We start from the raw sequence: 21326 nt of genomic DNA, 5'->3' as shown, positions 1-21326 counted from the left end.
CTTCTAGGAGCTGATGATGATCACATATTCTTTATGGTCCAGAGCTGGATAAGCATTAACCAAATAATTAATTCAGCAACAGTAGGACTCAAGAAAGTGGACTGGTAAAAACCAGTAACTATTTTTGGCAGAATATGGCAGGCCCTGTGTTTTTTAAAGTTAAAAAAAAAAAAAAAAAAAAGGCATGGGGGAAGCTATGGGTATATTTGTTGTTGAGTCCTCAAATGCTAATTAGTATGTGGTCATTTGTATGTCCTAAGAGTTTTGGATTTTTTTCTTCTTTGACAGACTGATGTCTTGGTGTTGAGCTGCGATCTGATCACAGATGTTGATTTATATAAAGTTGTGGACCTCTTTCGGACACATGATGCTACCCTCTCCATGTTAATGAAGAAAACTCATGAACCCACAGAAGTGGTACCAGGACAGAAAGGGAAAAAAAAGCCGGGTATGTAGATAGGAATGCATATATTTGTTTATTAATGCATATATTTATTTATTAATAAATGATAGAGAAACCACTGGTATGTATGATATGTTTAGTTATCAATCCCAGAGCACAAGAAATAAAAAAGGTACAGCTACCCAATTTTTCCTCAGATTCCCTGGTGGGGGTGTGACTTGTTTTTTTCCAGCTCAGAATTAAGTATTAGACTCGTGTAATCTTGCAGGCTCTGATCCAAAGCTCACAAGACTTAAAGGGAAAAGCTCCAGGTGACTTCAGTGAGTTTTGGATCAAACCCTAAATTTTTGTAGCATATGAACATTGAAACTGTTAGGCTTTTCAAGAGCACTAAGCATCAGCCAGATTATAGCTGGGAATTTTACCATTGACTGTAGGGACTAGTGTTCAGTGGGTAACAAATACTTCTAGAAATTTGACCCTCTTATGATACGTACTGAATTACTTTTCTGAGATCGCATCCAGGAGCTTTTTGCTAGGCAAAACTCCCACTGATTTCAAGGACTTGGTTAGATGCTTATCTTGTCCCTCTTACCATAATATCTTAGTTAGTGCCTTGTAATCTTTAATGTATCTATTCTCACAACACTGCTGTAAGGCAGGGCAGGGCTGTTATCCCTGTTTTACTTATATGCCAAAAGTACTAAATACCATACAGTTGTTCCCATACCATACCTCTCGTTTTCTTTTGATGATACTTGTTAAATTTCTGAGGCTTGATTATTGCCAGCTTAGTGGGTCCTGGTCTATGATTAAAGCTCAGAGGCATTACAGTAATATGAATAAGAAAGCGTAGCTTCAAACTGTTTGAGAGAGGAGTGAAATGCAAGCCAGCCGTTGGACTACGTGTGTGTCTGAAAGTGGAGGAAATGTGTTTTTAAAAGAAAGCCGCTTAGACTCTGCATGAAAAGATTTTCTGGAGCAAAGTGTAAGGTTAGTAGGGCTGAAAGCATTTAGGACTTGGACTCTCAAACAGCTCAGAGTCCCCCTGTTTTTGGAAAGGCAATCTAAGTGATAATGGCACATAAAACATTGTCAGGAGCACTACTACAGCTACAGAGTTGAGCATCTGGGAGTTGTAAACTAATGGGTGTATGGTTAAACGTCATGGAGCTGCCCAGTACGTGAGCTCTGAGCACACAGGGCAGGGGTGAGGAGGTCTGTGAGGATAAACAAGATCATCTGAAGGCTCTTTGCAAATGTAAACACATTGGGTTGCACATGCATTCTTAATTTGCTTGTTTTTTGATGTCTGCGTGCTTGACTTTGTAGCATAACTCTTCCCACATGACTTGTTAAAATTTGTGTATGATTTCTCGGCTCTGTAAAAGACCAAACTTGAAACCGTTAAAATTCCATTATGTGGAAGTGTTTTGACACCCACAGTGCCTTTCTGTGGAACTGGATGCGAAGGTCTCCCACTCAAAACTACTCTACTTGAGCTGTCGTGGATAGCACTAGTAAGTTGTTTTCTATGAGCTGCCTCAGATGAGACATGAACCCTACCAGACCTTTTTCAGTCATTTGGTAAAAGGAAAGGAGTGCTGAGACAGGAATTTTTTGTTCTTCCTCAGGTTCTGGAGAGGGGCAGTACATTTTAGGGAGCATCAGACCTTCCTGCCTTTCATTCCTACTTGACTGAATGCACCTTATTGCTGTCAACGTCATCCTTAGCTCATCCCTGTCTCTCTTCCCATGCTGGCTTCTTTCCACTTGAGCCTCCATTCTTGTTCTCTTTGCTTAGTCTCGTTCACGGATCCTTGTCACGAGTCTAGCTTCTCTTTCTCATATATTACTCTTTTCTTTCACTACCAGTCACATCCCCTGTACCACTTCTGACTTTTCATCTCAACCTGCTTCATTTATCTGCCCACAGTCATCTTTTTAATTCTCTTCTGATTCCTGCCTCTGTGGTCCAGTGTCCTGTCACAGACAGTCCCAATTTCCACCAGTTTTCAGGGACTACTACTTTCTCTTCCTTCCAGTCTGTCTTGCAGAGTCCTCAAGCTCTTTCCCCTGGAGCAGTCATCACAGCGTGGCTGTGGAGCCTTGTGGCTTGTGTACTTTGCTTGTACTGCCTGGCACCTGCTATTTCATCAGTTCTAGGAGCTGAGGAATTTAAACAACCTTTCCTTAAGAATAAAATATGCAGAAATTTCCGTAGCAAAAATAGAAACCTTGAAAGAGCACTTGAAACTGCCATTTAAAAAAAATTTGTAATGGAGTAAGATGGCAAAAAGTATGCTCCTGATACCCAGGGCAGGAGCACTTCCTGAATGTCATGCTGCTTCTTTCAGAACTGGAATACCAGAGCTTTTCAAGGGAATGATCGTCTAACTGTATAAGCTTAGGCTAAACACTTTTTTTTTTTCTTTAGCTTTAGAAGCAGCTAAACTGTTTTCACTGAAGTTTTCCAAATGTTCCTCTTAAGGCAGGCACCTGCCATTGGAAATGTCATGACAAACAGTTAAAACTGGATGAAGTTTATAGGCAACTGAAGACAAAAATATTAACATGGAATGTATTAGGCAGCTTTTCATAGTACATGGCACAATAGCATTTGGCTTCTCTAAATCAAAAGATATGCATGTTTCTATGTACTTGCACTGTACCGTTCAAGGGTTAGTATTAGGAAATGGATCCTTAGTCCTGATGAGCCACTACATATATTTGCAGCTTTATTTATTTATCTCACCCTTCCTACAAATTCATTCATTTTTTAAAAAGGAGGAACAAGACTTTTATTTTGTGTATGTCATGGAGTCTGATACAAAGTTGTTGCTTTCAGGATATTGTTGAACATTCAAGAACTGTGATATAAGCAACAGTTTTTAAATTAGCATGAATTGCAGTGTTAAGCAGCTATAAATTCATACTGATGGTTCCCTGAAATGCTTGACATAGCTCAGCTGCTAGTTACAGGGTGAAGTTCCTTGGCTTTTATGTTTAGGGGGATCATGTATTGACAATAATAATCACATTGGCTTTTTTAATTGATCAATAAGAGGCATGACAAAGAAAAAATGTAGAGTCCTAGTGAATGGTAGTAACTCAAATAAACAGAGAGTGTCAGGAGTTCAGATGCTCAGAATGGAGCCATGTGCTTAAAGATGACCTGCAAGGAATTGAGTGGAAAAGAGTGTCTGAACCTTTCTGTGTGTAAAGAAAGGCCAAAAAGATGGGGATATTTCCTGCTTGTTGTTCTTGTCTTGAAAGCAGCAGGCATGTCATCACTGGTATTCCCTGTGTTTGCCAGAAGACCTCTTGGTGGTCTTGCAGGCTGCATTGTGTGAATTCTCTCCCTTTGATTGAAAGGGTGGGGGTACTGAATCTTTAACAAAGGTGCCTTTTTCCCAAGTGTCAATTGGTTATGTTTGGAAAAGCATTTTAGAAACATTTTAGAATTATGTATTAAAAACCATTTTAGAAAGTCTGACTGAAAATTATTTCTTCTCATCACTGAATTGCTCAACTTCCATTCTCTTGTGATGTCATGATTCCTTTAGGTCATTAAAGCCCTTAAAATTGATGGGGATCTAGTTTCTAAGGTAATTAATAAATTGCAATAGCCATGTCAAATCTTTATTTATCCATCGTGAGGAGGCAAAACACATCCTGCATTCCATTTTTATACTTTAAACATTTTTTTTATTAGCATCGCTGCAGCTTTAACATTTTTCTCATACTTTCCTTGCAGGGATTTTGTAAACTAGTTATGTATTTATTCTTATATTTATTTTTTTTCTTCACTAAGTGATGCCAGTGTGATTTGAAACAGCACTCTTGTATTTCTGGGTAATTGATGTTAGTAATAAGTTTTGGTTTGTTTTTTTCTGAATTGGGAAAGTAATGCTGTTTATTGCCAGTGTACAGGGAAAAACCTGACCTGGCATCCACTACAAAAAAAATACAGTGCTCTCACATGGTTTTGCTGACTGTTTGTTGCCTATCCACACAAGCAAGAGAAACTGGTTTGGTGGCAGTCATGTGCCTGGTCCCATTTTCATCAAGTTTTCTTTTTCAATTTTTCTTGCTGCATAGAGCTTTGCCATACCAGTGTGTTATGTTACTGTAGGAATGATCAGGAGATGGGCAGCCACGACCTGAACTTTGAGTGAAGTGTTGGTACTTTGATGGAGAAAGAGCGGTCACTGTTGTGTTTCTAGCCTGTCGGGAGATCCTAGTTAGGTGGCAGTGGCGATGGCTGATCAGCCTGTACTCTCAGACTTCGTTGCCCTCCTTAGCGTGAGAATCGACACTGCTTTGAAGACTTATTCCTGAGTTTTTACACAAGCGAGCTTGATCCTAATTGTACTTAATTTGTCATAGTGTTACATGTTCAGGCCTATTTTTGTACTTCTTTGCTGTATGATTAATTTCTGAGAAGGGAGGGGGGGATTTCTGAAGAGGGTGTGCTTGATCACTTGGATCAAAGACTGCCAATCTTTCAACAGTTGTGTAGATTTGACTGTATTTTGATAGTGGTTATTGCCACGGTAACTCTAAAGGAACAGGTAGAAGTAAAATAAGGGATGGGGCTGAACTGGGGAAAATAGAGTTAAAAATAGTTTGGCTGAGAAAAGATCTTAGAGAATTAACTACTTATAGAGCACGCTGTTACTCCAACGTGGTTAAAAGCTTAGAACTTAAGAGATTGAATATTTGCCAGTTTGGCCCAAAATAACAGTATTTAGTGGGAGAAAAGAGGTTTTTGTTAGAACTGTACCGTGGCATTCTTGTACAGCCTTTGTTCCACGTATGGCTGCCACTAGAGTGATGGCTCATACTACAAAGTGCAAGTTAGAATAATTGCCACCACTGTATTCAAATGTTGCGGAAGAGGTTTCAGTAGACCAAAGTCACTGTTGATGCACAGTCACTGATTGTGATGGGAACTGCCACAATCATATATGTGACTATTATGTATTCCTTTGGTTGGCAGTTTTGTGAATAGATACTTAAACCAAGTTAACTCACCCAGAAACATCAGTGATAGGAGTCTTAGAATCTATACTTTTATGTGCGTTTGTGTGTGTGATTTAGGTTTTCTATTGCCATCAGTATTTATCTGAAATAGGAGATCAGTTGCAAAGTAGTTATGTCTTAACTGAAATCATAATGCTTTCCAGACCACCTAATTCTAATGTGGAGTGATTTATGATGAGGAAGAAGCAGCTGGATTTTTAATAACTCTCTGCTTGCCTTGGATTTGTTGTGTAAATGCAGGTAGCAGTTTGTTGGGGTTTTTTTTTTAAAAAAAAAATAAAAAATAGAGTGAGAGAAGGAAAGCACAGCTCAATGTGAACTGTTGCATGTCAGGACCTGCAGTTGGCATCTTCATAAAAAGGATGCAAAAAGCTTGCAGGCCAATGTTTTGAATGTCATGATATGTAACAGCTACCCTGACTGAAAAGAAGTTAATAAATATTGTGGATAACTTTTTCAAATTCATTGATTTGCTGGGTTACTCTGAAACTTAGTATTTCATATTTCGGGGGTGGTCGATAGTCTCACTTTTTCTTTCCAGCCTACATTAAGACATGGTTATATAATGATTGTGTTTGATTTTCTACTTCAGTGGAGCAGCGCGACTTCATTGGAGTGGATGACACAGGAAAAAGATTGCTCTTCATGGCTAATGAAGCTGACTTGGATGAAGAACTTGTCATTAAAAGATCCATCCTACAGAAGTAAGCTTATGAGTCTTTGTAATAGAAACTGAACTTGGGATGGAGGAAAATAACTGTGGACTAGGAGTGATGGTTAAAGACAAAGTAGGATGAGAAGGGAAGAGGAAAAGCAGCTTTTGTAATATTCAGGGAGCAATATTTTATTATTCATTACATCATTGCAATCAGTTGATTGGCTTGCCTGATACCTTTGTGAAAAAATCCAGGGAAAGAAAAGGAATGGGTGAAAAGGTAACTCTCCTTGAAATGAAGCCAGTGTTACTGTAGTTCAGATGCAGTTTAGATTCAGATATTCAGAAGTGGTAGACCTATGTCTGTAAATGAAATGCTAGTCTCATTGGCTGAGTCTCGAATGGATTTACAGAGTATCTGAGAGGCTTTCAGGATTTCATGACACTCTTCTGTATATAAGGCACAAAACCTCAGCTATCTTTCCAGGCCTAAAGAGATTCATTAGAGAATCAATGTTATATCTACCATTAAACTGCACGGGGGACTTGAATGAATTTATTAAATACGCCAGACTAGCTGAGCTTCCTGCACAGTGTAATTCATATCCATTAGTAGAAGGATGCTTGTTGCTCTTTATGCTATTCTGTACAGTGATCTTAGTTCTCTCAGACACACATTGTCTGACATATTCTGTGGAAAGCTCTGCTGGCTCCTTGAGAGGCCAGCCTTTGTAGTCTGTCCCAGGCTGACAGTCAGACTTTCCCCTCTGTGAGGTTAGACACCTGTGGGGCATCCATCTGAAAGCTGGGAAATTCATCTATGTGGACCTTGTAAGGCAAGGATGTGGACATCTGGGGTCTGCTCTCAGATAAATAGCTTCTGTGAAAGTGCCCCTGGTGTATGCTGTAGGCTGCAACTAGGTGTAATCTTTCCTTGATCCCGCTACCAGATGCGAGAGAGGTGCTGTGTGTCTATGGAAAGATGACGTCTCTTCTGCCCAAGTTTGAGGATTACCCTAGAAGGAAGGTGGTCAAGAGTGAGCCCTGTTAACTGCAGTGAGGGAAACAGCCTGTCCCAGCGTGTTCCCGCTGGCTCTCTCCTGGGTTTTTCTTGGACATGTTAGGGACCAAGCTGCAGGCAAACCTTCTGTACGTACACAGCAGCAGATCTGCATAGTGTAGGAAATTCAGCGCTGTTGCGTTCTTTGTTTTTGTGCAAATGGAGAGTAATAAATCTATTTTGGACTAGGGAGGAATGTTTTATCTACTGATAGTGATGGGCTTGTCTTTACGGCTTTCTTATATCAGTAGTGGGTGGCTATGGTATAACGACTTAGAAATTGCTGTAACATGTGTGATCTTGGTTGACCTCTGATTTTACAGGTTCATCTAACCAAAGCGTTCTCATTTCTGTTACCCTACAGCTAAATTAATCAGTCTTTATCCTCCAGGCCAAACTTTGCCTTCAGGAGCACCTGTTCAGTTACGTTGTCATCAGCAGATCTTCTTGAGCATAACTGCTTGGATTTGGTAAATGTAATGTTGGTGATATACAGATTTTTATCCCATCTGTATGTCTCCCTGTCTTTCTTACATTTCCATATGCACAGCTATGAAATTGAATGTAAAGTGTTAGCCACCCTCCAAGTAAAGCCTACAGATGACAGGATAGTCTAGAAGTACAGAGAGAGATCTGCTAAGTGTTAAAATGAAGAAAAAAAATAATTAAAAAAAAGATGCTTTGAAGCATCAGGCAGAATCATTGGGCCAGCATCCACCTGGGTGAGCCTCTGACATCTGAAACTGCCTACTGTGGATGCTCATGCACTCTCTGTTTTACAGCTGCCATCTTGGAGAAGCTCTGAGGGAAGCAAAATAGTATATGGAAATTGTCAAATATTTTCAAATGAGGCAATTCCAGGGTAGCAACAACTGTGGGAGCTCTAGGAAGACAAAGTGTTGGCAGCTAATGATGTTTAACCACTGTGTTGTCTAGACCTGCTCAAGCCCTGACTTTCTCATGTGAGAAACAAAAGTGATGCTTAAAATGATCTTTGAAGTCTTTTTTTAATACATCATAGTAAAGCAAGGAGAGGGAAAAAAAAAAAAAAAGGAACAAGCTCAATCTCGTTTTCTTCATGGATCACTTGAAGTGACTGACTTTCAGCTACCTTGTTGGCTGTTTCTTGATCTCTGGCTTTGTTTTGATGAAATAACAGATTTTGTGGCAAGATGGGAGAATTTGCAGTGCACTCATTTGTTGCTCTGTAAAATACAATAGACATCTTGAGGGTGTTGCTCTTGTTTGTTTTGCTTTTAATGGTCCCTTTGAAGGGCTATAGTGGTCTTGTTACATGAACTCCAGAACTCCTTCATTGCTTGTTTTGCTCTTCAGTTCCTTTTCTTTTTCCATTTTCTTTTTTTCTCTTTAAGGAGGGTGGTGGAAGGAGGGACAGGGAGAGAGTGGTGAAAGGAATGGGAAGACGGAAGATGAGCTTTTCTTTAAAGCTAGGAAGCTTGTTACTGGTAAAAATCTAGATCCCATACAGAAATGGTTCAAAGGACCTTTGGCTTCCCCTCCTCACAGGAGGGAAATTGTGTTGACAAAACATACAAAGCTGTAGAACGCTAATTTAAATCCTTGAAGAAAAACCTTTTTCCTGACCTTTGCCTTCTTCCTATCATTGGATTTCATGCTCTTCACTTTCCTGCTGTAAAAGAGCAGCTGGTGGGGAGGAACAGGGGAAAACACACATTCTCCTGACTACCTGTTGAATATTAAATATTTATTTGGTCTTGACTCAGGTATTTTGTAGTAACAGAAGTATTACAAAATAAAACATTTTAATAGGATTTCTAAGTTCATGGTGTAACCTGTTATTTTCTTTTTCAGTTTGGTTAGAATTTCTTTTCGAGATTTGTTGTTTTGATTTGTTCTGGGGTTTTGGGAGTTGTGCATAGCCATTTTGGTTTTGAGAATGCTTCTACTTGTTACACCACAGAAAGGAATCTGGATTTTGCTCCTTTGCTTGCCAGAGCAAATCTGGCAAAGCTTTCCATTTGGCTGTTAAAAGGGGTTTGGTTGGTTGTTTTTTTGTGTTTTTTTTTTTTCTTTTCCCGTGTGCTGTTAATCGCCCTGGTGACAAGTCTCACAAGTAGCATCCTATCCCAAATAAACAAGTGAAAACCAGTATCAAATACATCCATCCAAGCACATTTTGCTGTACATCAGGATGGGCCAGGAGACAAATTTATTGGTGGTGCCTAGAGAGACTAATGCTGCTGGGGAAAGCATTTTCAAGGAAATGATTCCCTGTTTGGGTAATGAGAGCTTATAAAAAGCCATGAACAGCCTGTGCATGTCATTCACTTTGGCAAATAGCTGCAAGATGAGATACTGGAATGAAAGAAATACAGTTTAGGGAAGTTTCGGAGCCAGTTTAGGGAAGTTTCGGAGCCAGCTTAGGGCCCTTTGAAGAGAAAAACATAAAGTTATGTGCTCATCCCTGGAGCCTGGTTTTGCCAGTGACATCTCTCTGACTTGGGTCTTGGCAGGATGAAGGAGCAAGGAAATGATGAGAATTCCATAGCTGCTGCCATTGCTTTCGGAGGGGGCAAAGGTATTTGTTTTCAAAGCACGATTACAATGGATGGGGAGCTTTTTGCTCCACCTCTGATATTTATGGTCATGCAAAGAGAGACAGTAAAAGACACCTGTTGGAGCAGGTCTAAATTTGGAGCATTTCCTTTTAAGATCTTGTGGGCTGTGTAAGGGTGAGTTCAGCCTTCGTGGGTGTTCTGTCTACATAGACGCAGGTGCAGGGCTTCTCCTAGAGAATATGTTAATAAATCACCATGACAATTCCAGCTACTTATTACCTCATGTGCTTCAGACAGAAAGGAATACCTCATCTATAAATGTATACAGTCCTAACATTAGTAACCTTGCAGTAACAATACAGATCTGGTTTTAAGATATTTTAATAAAAAGAGGGGGGTAATGGGGGGAGTTTTTTCTTCTCTTTCCCCTTGCATCATGAGAGTAAAAATGAATGGTGTAGTATAATTTTAAGTCAGCGTTGCCAAGTGGATATGTAATGGGAGTTCAGGAATAGCTTTGATACACTTGATTTCCTTTCTGTTGCCTTGGGATATTGCCGCCTTTTTTTTTCTGCTGATAATTTGTTTTAAAAAAGTGGATCGTATATAAACACACTGCAACTTCCTAGTGTTCTGTTCTCTGAAACTGCCCTCCTTGGGAAATTGGCATCTCTGAAATACTCTGCCACTCCTATGGTGGTTCTTTTGGTGTTTTCTTTTAAAAATCTACTTCCATGAGAAAGGCTGGGAATGACACAGGTATAGATGCTCCACTGTGTAAAGCATCCTAAACTAGATCATAGGCTGATGTCCTCTTCCAGATCCAGCTGTGCTGGTGAAGGGGGCTGCCACCTCCAGCTTGCCCCCAGCTGAATGTATGATCAAGTACTTCATAAGCCACATGTGTCAAAATGAGTTTAATTACTTGTAGTAGATTAAACAGCAGGACTTTGATAACTTGGTTCTTTTTCCTTTGTACTTTAGGGAGTGGTCCCCACAAGCAGTGCTTCTGGCAGGGAAGGGAGGGATGCAATAACCCAACTCAGTCGGAAAATCCTGAGGAGCAGCTCGGAGCAGACCAGGGAGCAAAAAACTTCTTGCTGGGCTCAGCTGTCTGCAGGATGAATACACATGTGTTAGCTTTGGTGGTCCCCTGTTGGAAAAACCTGTAATTTCCACTATTAGCAAACTTTTGTTACTAGGTTTTGTTTGCATTCAAGTGATATTTTGAGGAATGCCATGGAAAGATGTTGGATATATCTTTTTTTTTTTGCTCTAAAATGTGACTTTTAAGAGTGGTGCATAATCTTTGTGTCTTTCCTGTTAGTCCAGATCCACTCTTTTCATAAATAAAAATAAAATTTTCTGACTATCATCCAGAAAATATGTCAGATTCTTTCTGGCTCCTCCATCACAAAAATAGAAATTTGTGTTGGTTTAGGTAATCCTTTTGCAGATGCATAAGCCAGAAAAGAATCTGGTTCCCCTTTCCAGAACTGAATTGCTTTCAAGGTCCTAGTAGAAATTTAGAAAGTTGTAAAAAGTTATTTTAGCCAGTAAAGCAAGCAGATCTGACTTTGAATCAAAACAGGGGAACTAGGTCTATTGGATAAGAGAGTGTGATTTTTACACGCTAACTTCTCAGACTATAACCACACTCTAAAAAATGTTGGTGTAGCTTTAATCATATTTCTTTACAAAAGAGGATTTTGCTGAACACTTCAGGAAAAGGTACTGGCCTGTGAGTTGTTGTTTGAGTCATGAGTTGCAAGTAGATGTTCTCAAGATGCCCTTGGAGGTCTTGTGTGCCTATTTAGAAGTTTCTCAGTTCACTAAGAGTAGCTACTGTAACTAAAAGGCATTCATTTTCTCAGAAAGTTTGCCCTTTTTATTGTGCGTTTAAACTTTGCTCAACTTGCTCTGATTTTCTGTAAATGTGTTGGGGACGAGTATAGCCTTCAACATCAGAAACAGAGTATTTTAAAAAACATTTATTGTTTCTAAAATGGATGTAGCCAAATATAAGGAAAACATTTTAATTTGGTGCTTTTAAGTGTTATGCTTGTACAACAAATGTGAACATACCATCAAAGCAGACAGTGAGACATTGACTTTATGTTTTAAAGAACATATTGCTATTACTGATTTTAATACTGTTGCTTCCACAGGATTTTACTGTTTTGCTGCTGCCATGTTATTTTATTTGTTTGGGGGGGGGGGATTGAAAGGAATGTACAGTATATCCAGGTCCTGTTTATAAGAGAAAGGTCATGCTGTGTCTTGACAGCTTGTACAGGTAAGAGGTCATGAATCTTAGAATCTGGAGTATTAGCAGGAACTTCTATTGAATGTAGCTATAGAAAGACTTATTAGCAACGGATTTAATATTACTGCAAGATTCTTGCCAGCATTACACTACACATAAGACTAAAAGCAGAGAGCATGAGGCTCAGCATTGGGTTTCTAATTGTCAGTAAGTGCATGTTACGTGGATTGTCATTAGTCATTTGTCTGTCTGCTGCGGTTTCAGACCAGCATTTAGCCCATGATTCGGTTTTACTTTTCAAAGGTTTCAAAGGAGGAGGGGATGACTGTGTTGCTTGGACACCCTCGAGTCCATGTGACTTGGTAAATGCAGTGCTTTGGATGAGTCATCAGGTTGGACAACGCTGAAGTTGAATCTCATTGTTACTCTGAGCCAGGCTTGGGTCTTGAAAAGATGACAAATGGTCTGTTCATTTTAGAAAGATGTCTTAATACTTCAATACTGATGCCACTGTTTAGCAACACTGTGACTTAGTTTCTTTCACAGGGTTGATGGGAAATGGAGTTATCACCAGTTGTTTTTGTGACACGTTTACTCCAATTGATCCAGATGTAACCTGTATAATCTAAAAGTTCCTCTGAATGGTCTGGTTTGGGGAGAGACACAGAATGATCAATTATTTGCTTTCAACATATGTTTTCAGCCATAGTGTGTATTCAGTATAGCTGCCTGTTGAAGTCTTAGGATTTCAGCTTGTGTCCAGTGATCCCAGAATGACCAGTATGTGACAGAGGGACACAGACACCTTATTGTGCGGTTGGGATGGTACAAAGAGAAAAAAAGCCAAAGGTCAGAGGAGTTATCCCTGCTTGTGCTAGCACTGTCAGGCTCTCCCCTAGCACATGTCTGCCATGTGTTCTTCATCAGCGGGATGTGGAACTCCATGACGCAGAGCAGACTGGAATGCGGAGTTAGTTAACACCCGCCATTGGGGAATTTATCAGCCAGTGTGGAATATTGGGGGGGAAGAAACGGCCTAGTTTAAAGCAAAGTAAGGGTGAAATGAGGCATGTGACTGTTCCTCTTCAGTTAAAAGGTCTGATTCTGCTTGGCGCTGAGGTCCTGGCTTGCAAGCCCAGCCAAAGCTTGTGGTTCCCTTACAGTTCTGCGTTACTGATTTTTTAAATTTTTTTTTAATCCTTTAAATTGTCATGCTTAGCAGATTTTTGAAGTGGGCTGGAGGGAAAATGCCCTTGGGATTTTTGCAAGGAACCATTCATCTAGTTTGTTCTAAGAAACCTGGACTTTTAAGAGCCTTTCCTTCATCCCGGTCATTGAGATCCCAAATCACTAACTTGCAGGGATACATAAAAGTGATAGCCTCTCTGTTAAAATTACCTACACTTGCTATCAGTTGAACTGTAGTTGCATAATATTTTTAGTGCTGATTTATTACACTTACTTCATGGCTACTGTGAACTCTAACCTGGATGATTTACTGTGATGTTAAGTACTGCTGAGAATATTGTGAAAGTCATAATGGAAAGAGTCAGAATATACAATTAGCTGGTTGAAGGTATATGTGGGCCCATGATCCTTATTGGGTTTGCATTCTACTTTTACTCGCAGCAAATATATATCTTTCAAAATATTTCCATTCATTCAGAATACAATGCTGAATTCCCTCTTGAATATCTATAGCATGATTCTCCCCAGACAGCATTGTGCTGGCAGTTTCTGGAATTACACAGGAAATGAAGAGCATAGCAAACTTTCCTTTCTCTTGCTAGGACATGTTCCCTGGGAGTTCTTCCAGTAGATCGAGTAAATAGCAGAGATCTATTCCTAAGAGAAGCATATCTGTATGTTTTTGCTTTGAGAAATCCTAATTTTCTCTGGCTTTAAGTTCTTCCTTTCTTTGTCAAATTTATTGCACCATTTCCCCAGCTAGAGAAGATTAGATAGATTCCTTTTACAAGCAGTAGAACTTCTTATTCACTTGTCTTAGAGATTTCTTACAGGACTCTCTCCTTCCCTGGTCACCAAGTATGATATACTCTGTAAGAATTAAGAAGAGGTGGCTATTAGACCTTGATACGTGAACTGGCAATGCAGAATGCTGTATCTTGCACAATTACTCATTCTAAGTATGCTACATGTGCCTGCATACCTGCACATTGGCCAGCAATAGCTGTTGGGTTGATCTTCTTGAAATCCTTTAACCTTTTAAAAATCACATGGGGGGGGGGGGGGATTCATAATTCAGGTTAGTGAAAGCTCAACATTTTGAAAAATCAGGGTCAGTCAATATAGAGAGATTTAAAGAGGGAATAATTTAGGGCCTTCAGACAGAAAAAAATTGCCTGATGGACTTTAATTAAACTTCAGGAGTTGGAAGCAAACCAGTAAGAAAGCAAGGGAAATTTAAGTTAAAGCTCAACTTCTGTTTTTTCTGCATATAAATCCTCCAGCAACTGGTGATACTCTTGCAAGAGCACAAGAAACTGTCTTTGATTCCCTTTGATTTTTATTGGTTTTCCCCTTTGCTTTATTATTTCTAAGGTGTAGCATTAAATGTCATTTCAGAGGCTATGCGCATCCCTAATGTCTCTGTCCCGTCTCTATGGTACATGTGTTCATACATGTATACGTGTATGTGTAATACGTAGTTTTGTTCACTAATGCATTGGTACAGCATTTGTAGAAGTAGGTATGTATTTTTTGTTGTGTTCTTCCCCGCCCCTAAATGAGCTACGTCGTTTCTGAAAATACCTCTGAAATTCCCACTTCTGTGACTTTGAGCCTTAGTCAGGTAGAATAGTAATAACAGAATCATGGCCAGTGGTGCCATAAATTTCAATCAACGTATTGGGCAAAGAAATCTGATTTCTGTTTCTACTGTTGTTAGAGATATTTATGCAGGGCAGGTCTTTCAGCAAGCGTGATTAGGTTCAGAGGGGCCCTCTCTCCATTCTTGCGTTAGAATGTGCTGGGGTTGTGTGTGAGGAACAGCACCTGACCATCAGCAGCCAGACAGAAGGAATAAAATCCCTTGTGAATGAGATATCTCTTTATGGACATTTTTCACTTCTAAGGCCACTTGAAAAATATTATTCTTCAGGTAGATCTGCATCCTAGATCCCTGGGTTAGCATTTGGGTGCCTGCCATTTTCCCAGACCAGGAAGCTGCTGAAGACTTAAGCTTTTCAAGAAGTAAAGTACGTAAGCACATATTTTGCAGCACCAGACACTATTGAGAGAATAATGGACCCTTCCCACATTCAACTCCATTCTTCTTCCACTCACTCGCAGACCTCTGGAGCCATTGCCCTAGCAAATGATTACATTCTATTTCTCTTCTTAAACAAAATGTTAATTGAGATGTTGATTTATACAGTTTAGATTCCTTTGTTAAGTTGGTGTAGTTAAAAGTAGCCTCTGGGTATTGAAGGGATAGATCAGTGAGACAAATTAGTGCTTGCTGTTTTGTTTTTCTATATCTTACCCTTTGAGAAAATAGTATATATTTCAGATTTAAGGAATATGTCTCTTGCATGTGTTTTAGATGTACTCCGTGATAGTGTAGCTCTAGAACACAGGATTCTGTGTGTTTCCTGATTTACATTATTACATGAAGGGAGCACCCTGAAAAAAGGTAGACTTTGGCATGTTTTTGCTATGCCCTTGATGTTTGTCAGCTGACAAAAAGGGGTTATGATACTAAGGATGTTGTATAGATTTCAGGCTTTCATATGTAACAGGGATAGTCTCATGCCTGGGGTAAAAAAATTGCTTCTCATGTCCTGGACAACTGTTGACTTAAAGGGTTTGCAGAAATGTCGTCTGACCTTACTTCTCAGTACTATATTCTTGTCCTTGGAAAAAAACAGAAATGTTAATCTTTTTGATTGTTGTAGAGAACCATTAAAATGAGCAACCTTTGTGTTTACAGAGGAAGAGTTCTCTTGTTCTACAGGTGATCTGGTACTGGAAAGGGTAGAAGTTAACATGTGAATTGATTTGCTATCACTTGTTTGCATTAAGAATGTCTTGTAATTAATATACAAAGAGTTCTCACTTCTCTACTTGGCTTTGTGGCCTTGAGAAATCCACTTAATGTTTCTCTCATACTTTCTTCACTTTTAAAAATGAACACAATATTACTTTCCTGTCTCAGAGGGACATAACTCATGAATGTTTATGTCAGTTGTGTAAATGTGAAATGCTGCTCTGAGTGCAGGTTATTAACTGTTGGCTTTCCTACATGTAGAGTCAGAATAGTACTTGTTAAAATGACCTGCAGGAAGCAGCTGACGTAACACTGTGTAATGATGTAACACTGTGATCATGTTTAAACCTAGATTTTCAGTTTCAGCACTTGCATTTCTGCATGTTAGATGCCAGTAGTATTTGAATGTATTATTGTATAGTTTATTGTGTGTTACGTTGTTATCACAGAATGCTAGGGGTTGGAAGGGACTTCAAAAGATCATCTAGTCCAACCCCCCTGCCAGAGCAGGACCACCTACAGTAGGTCACACAGGAACGCGTCCAGGCGTGTTTTGAATGTGTCCAGCGAAGGAGACTCCACAACCTCTCTGGGCAGCCTGTTCCAGTGCTCTGGCACCCTCACAGTGAAAAAGTTTTTCCTTGTGTTAATGTGGAACCTCCTATGCTCCAGCTTCCACCCATTGCCCCTTGTCCTGTCATTGGCCATCACCAAGAAGAGCCTGGCTCCATCCTCTTGACACTCGGCCTTTACGTTTTTGTAAACATTGATGAGGTCACCCCTCAGTCTCCTCTTCTCCAAGCTAAAGAGACCCAGCTCCCTCAGCCTTTCGTCGTAAGAGAGATGTTCCACCCCCTTAATCATCTCTGTGACTCTGCGCTGGACTCTTTCCAGCAGTTCCCTGTCCTTCTTGAACTGAGGGTCCCAGAACTGGACACACTATTCCAGATGCGGTCTCACCAGGGCAGAGTAGAGGGGGTGGAGAACCTCTCTCGACCTACTGACCACACCCCTTCTAATACACCCCAGGATGCCGTTGGCCTTCTTGGCCACAAGGGCACATTGCTGGCTCGTGGTCATCCTGCTGTCCACCAGGACCCCCAGGTCCCCTTCCCCTATGCTGCTCTCTAACAGGTCAATCCCCAACCTACACTGGTACATGGGGTTGTTCTTTCCCAGATGCAAGACTCTACACTCGCCCTTGTTGTAGTTCATTAAATTTCTCCTCACCCAACTCTCCAGCCTGTCCATGTCTCTCTGAACGGCAGCACAGCCTTCTGGTGTCTCAGCCCCTCCTCCCAGTTTTGTGTCATCAGCAAACTTACTGACAGTGCACTCTGTTCCCTCATCCAGGTCACTGATGTATATATTGAATCATACTGGTCCCAATACCGACCCCTGAGGGACTCCACTAGATACAGGCCTCCAACTAGACTCTGTCCCCTTGACCACAACTCTCTGACTTCTTTCCTTCAACCATTCCCAGTCTACCTCACTACCCGATCATCCAGACCACACTTCCTCAGTTTAGCTGCGAGGATGCTGTGGGAGGTTACTTCATTCTCTCGATTCCTTTCAATGTACTAATTGTCCAGTTTTTCATACAAAAGCACTAGACGTACAGTGAAAAACTAAATATGTTTTCTTTTGCATTAACAAGCCACTACTCCTGAGCATACACGATCAAATTTGTAGATAGGTAGTTGCCTGCGTGCGCATGAACTGGTTTTACAGATACTGGCTTGAGTCTGGGACAGCTTGTAGCACTGCGCCTGAGTTAAGGGCCAGGGCCAGGCTGGGCTGGCAGCGGTGTAGCTGGGTGGGCAGGGCAGCTCCTGAGTTAGCAAGTCCTGCAGGTGCTCAGGGCACGCCATGGACATACCAGAAGGGCTCCGTAGGAACCAGTTCTGGTGTAGAACAAAAAGTATCATCTGGGCTTTCTCGGGTTCACGTTACTCTGAATAAAGGAGAAAGTGACGTTTATGTTTCTTTAATCCTTGCATTTTTTTGCTGCTTTCCACTTCGTTTGTCCACCTGATGGCAGCTTTTAAATTCTGAGATAGGAATTGTGCTTTTGTTACCATGTTTACAGCTTTGGTCAGTACTTTCAGGTTCCAGCGAAATGCAAATATCAAATGAGTATAATCTTTTATAGTTCTTCAAGTAGCTTGCTTTTCACAGTAGAAAAGCAGTTTCCTTTAGAAGGTGATCACTTCAAAGACTAACTGCTTTCATTTCTCCTAAACATTTTAAAAACATGAGTATTTTTTACCAGTGACCTGCTGAAAAACATTTTCTGAGTTAATTTGGGCTGCTGCATGTGATCTGCTTTTTCACTTTTTTTAATGACAATTTTATCCATAAACAGAAAATGTTTTCTGAATGATGGGTTATGGTAATAAAACAAGGTGATACTGCCCTGCTAAACAGTGGCCTCATAAAGGTCATGTGCATAAATGAAGATATAATGAACCTTAAGAATGCCATGAAGAGCAGAAATGCCAAACACCAGAGCTGCAGCGCAGTTGTGTAACCTGCTGCAAAGAAGTCTGTCACTTCACCTCTTCCTTAATTTCTCTGTTTTGAAGTTTTAACTGATTGATTCGCCATCTTGAAGGTGATGGATGCAAGGGTATGAATTTGTGTATCTCTGAGAAAGGTGTCTAGAACTGAACAAGAGTCTTTGAGTGACAGAAGGCTCATAGCAGACTGCAGCACAATAATTTAAAGGCTAGTTTTGCTTTGACGTTCCTTCTGTTCTTGTCGTCTTAATTTTCTTAAATGAAAACCTGTTGTGTCCACAGCAGAGATGACTCACAACTTCCATTCAAGACTTCTGAAAGGCTTCAGTCTTTTACCTGCTGTGTGCCTGCATATCTACTGCTGATTTTGGCTCCTCTTACAATAGCAATAAGAAAACTGATCATAAGTGTTAATTCAAGTCTGAATGGAAGGATCCAGAGTCTCGGGTACCTTAGGATACTGCTGTTTCTTAAGGTTTCTAGATATGCTGACAGGTTGCTGCTGAGTGTTTTTCATCATTGGCCAGTGCCTGAAAAGTTACTGTATGGTAAAGAGATGAAAGCTGAACTGAGCTGTTCAACATCAAAATGCTTGAAATGAACCAGGATTGTGGGAAGGTGTGCTGCACTGTAGTGATTCAAGGCCACAACCAATTGTGCGCTATGCGCGTGGGAGAGTCAAGGACAACTACAGTGTACACAAGTGAAAGACATTGGGTCTGTATCTTTGCAAAGGCTGATCTGATTTCTAAGTGTAAGTTTAGTGGTTAAAATTGTTGATCCCTGCTTGCTGCTGGCTGAGTAGAGCATTGGTATGGAGAATTAGATGAGAAAAATTTATGAGTCTTGGAAGAATTCCTTGCAGGTAGGCACTGACTTGAACTTTTGAACTTGCATGTTGTCTCTTATCTTCTTACCTTATCTTTACACTCACAGTTAAATATTCCCAAAATTCTGGGATGTTCTGGCTTTTAAATCTAACACGAGGAAGGACAAGCAGACAAAGTCTGTACTGATGTAGATCAAAGTAGAGTGGAAAAAAAAGTGTGTGAGAACCCATTCTTAGTAGTCCTGTTTGTTACCTTAAGCAAAAATGTCACCTTCCCTGCCACAGTTTGTGTACTGAAGAGAATCCAGTGTTCACATCCGAGGAGCTAATTTTGTTATTCAGTTGATTAGTAAGACTGAAAATTGAGACCGACAGTTATCAAGAAGTAAGAAGCAAGCGCTCTACTCTTACTTGATCATTGTGTGCTTACTTGCTTAGCTGCGATTTTCACCAGTTACATTTTTTTATGATTTCTGAATACTGTTCATTAATGTAGTTCTGACGCTGAATGACAGCATCTTTTTATGCACTGCTGTTGCTTCTAGCCTCATTTTGAAAGGAGAGGTGATTCTCCTTGCCAGAAGTAGAACTGTTGTGCTGTATGGTTTGTACTTCCAGAAATTCCTTCAAGGCTTCAGTTTGTATTTGATTTTTGACTGGTTTGCAAGAATATACTATCCAATCAATCCAGTCATGTTTTTAATTGAAAACATACATAGTTCGTATATATTATAAAAGGATTGTTTACATGTAAGGAAGAGCCCATGAAAGTGTGTTTGAGACTTCTTACCTACACCTGGGCATAGACGAAGTTTAGGAAACAATTTTGTGTGTATCCATTGTGTATTTGTTTCTTTTTTATCAATGTACGTCAGAGTTCCAAATACAAATAGTGTGCTATACAGGCTAATTAAATCAATGCCTCTGTGGAAGGACTTAGTTTCTGGAATTGCTCTTGTAAATGTGAGATATAAACAAAAACCTAGTTATTTTTATATCGTTTCCCTTTGCCTCATGTACATGATTCTGGAAGCTGGAGTTATATGTTTATGCCTCTTTTTATAGCAGAATATTTACGTGGCTGAATTTTTATTGAAGCATAATTCCTGGTTTCCTTAAAGCTGAGCAAGGCTACTGTACAGTGGGAACACACATTAATTTGAGTTGCTGTGAAAGGCTGTTCATTTTAAAGCTGTCAAGGCAGCAAATTGTTCTCAAGTGTTTCTTCATTAAAAGTTGTTTGCCATGCTTGTAGAAACAGCTGTCAGCCAGGGAAAGTAAATTGGGAGCTTTTCCTGAAAGATATGCAAAGAACAGCATTTAGGCCATGGGCTCTTACTGTTCCTCCTTCCCCTGCCCCTGCCTACCTGGGGATGATGCAGGTACCATTGCATTTTGTTCTGTTTTATTTCACCTGTATGCCAAGAGGAGCAGTTCCCAGGAGATCCTTTTGCCTGAGGTTGGCTTTAGTTTCTTCTTTCTTGGTTGGTTTGTAGCTTCCTCATAGACTATGAGCTCATTGTGCTGGTTCCTTTAAAATTTAGAATGCAAAGAATACTACCTGTCTTAAAAGTTTAGAGTCTAAATGGACTGTGCAATTATGGATATGGCCTTTGCTCCCATTAAATGTGAAAATCCAGCTCTTCAAATTTAACCGATTTTCTAGTGAATTCCAATATAATAATAAAATCTACTATTTATGAGGAGTGCAACTTCCATGGTGTGAATAATCAGACCATGTTTAAAGTGCATGTGCAAAATGAAGTGCAAAACCTTCCATTTATTTTTAATAGCAAATTATTTTGAGAGCAGAGCCCAGGAGCATGGGATTTTTAGAAGTAAACTAGCCTTAAATCTTCCTGTTCATTTTGGTTGTGCTTATTGCTTCTTACCCCTCTCTGATTTTTTTTTTTTTAACTGTTCTCCGCAAAACCAACTATTGTAGACTTGGCCCTTTTTTATATTGCTAATAAAGTCTAGAGGGTTAGCGCAGGTC

The 21326-nt window shown here is 40.0% G+C and overlaps 1 protein-coding gene across 2 annotated transcripts in view; it reads left to right on the top strand.

The window, feature by feature from the left end:
- Nucleotides 1–21326, top strand: part of EIF2B3 (eukaryotic translation initiation factor 2B subunit gamma) — a 102778-nt gene that overhangs the window by 18147 nt on the left and 63305 nt on the right. For both annotated transcript variants that reach the window (XM_086462794.1, XM_086462795.1), the window contains exons 4-5: nucleotides 289–448; nucleotides 6042–6153. In XM_086462794.1, the coding sequence (XP_086318920.1) occupies nucleotides 289–448; nucleotides 6042–6153 (272 nt within the window). The remainder of the gene's footprint in view (nucleotides 1–288; nucleotides 449–6041; nucleotides 6154–21326) is intronic.

This window comes from Leptosomus discolor, chromosome 3 (genome assembly GCF_034619465.1).
Source record: "Leptosomus discolor isolate bLepDis1 chromosome 3, bLepDis1.hap2, whole genome shotgun sequence".
Lineage (NCBI taxonomy): Eukaryota > Metazoa > Chordata > Aves > Leptosomiformes > Leptosomidae > Leptosomus > Leptosomus discolor.
This window is presented reverse-complemented; position numbering and strand designations above follow the sequence as displayed.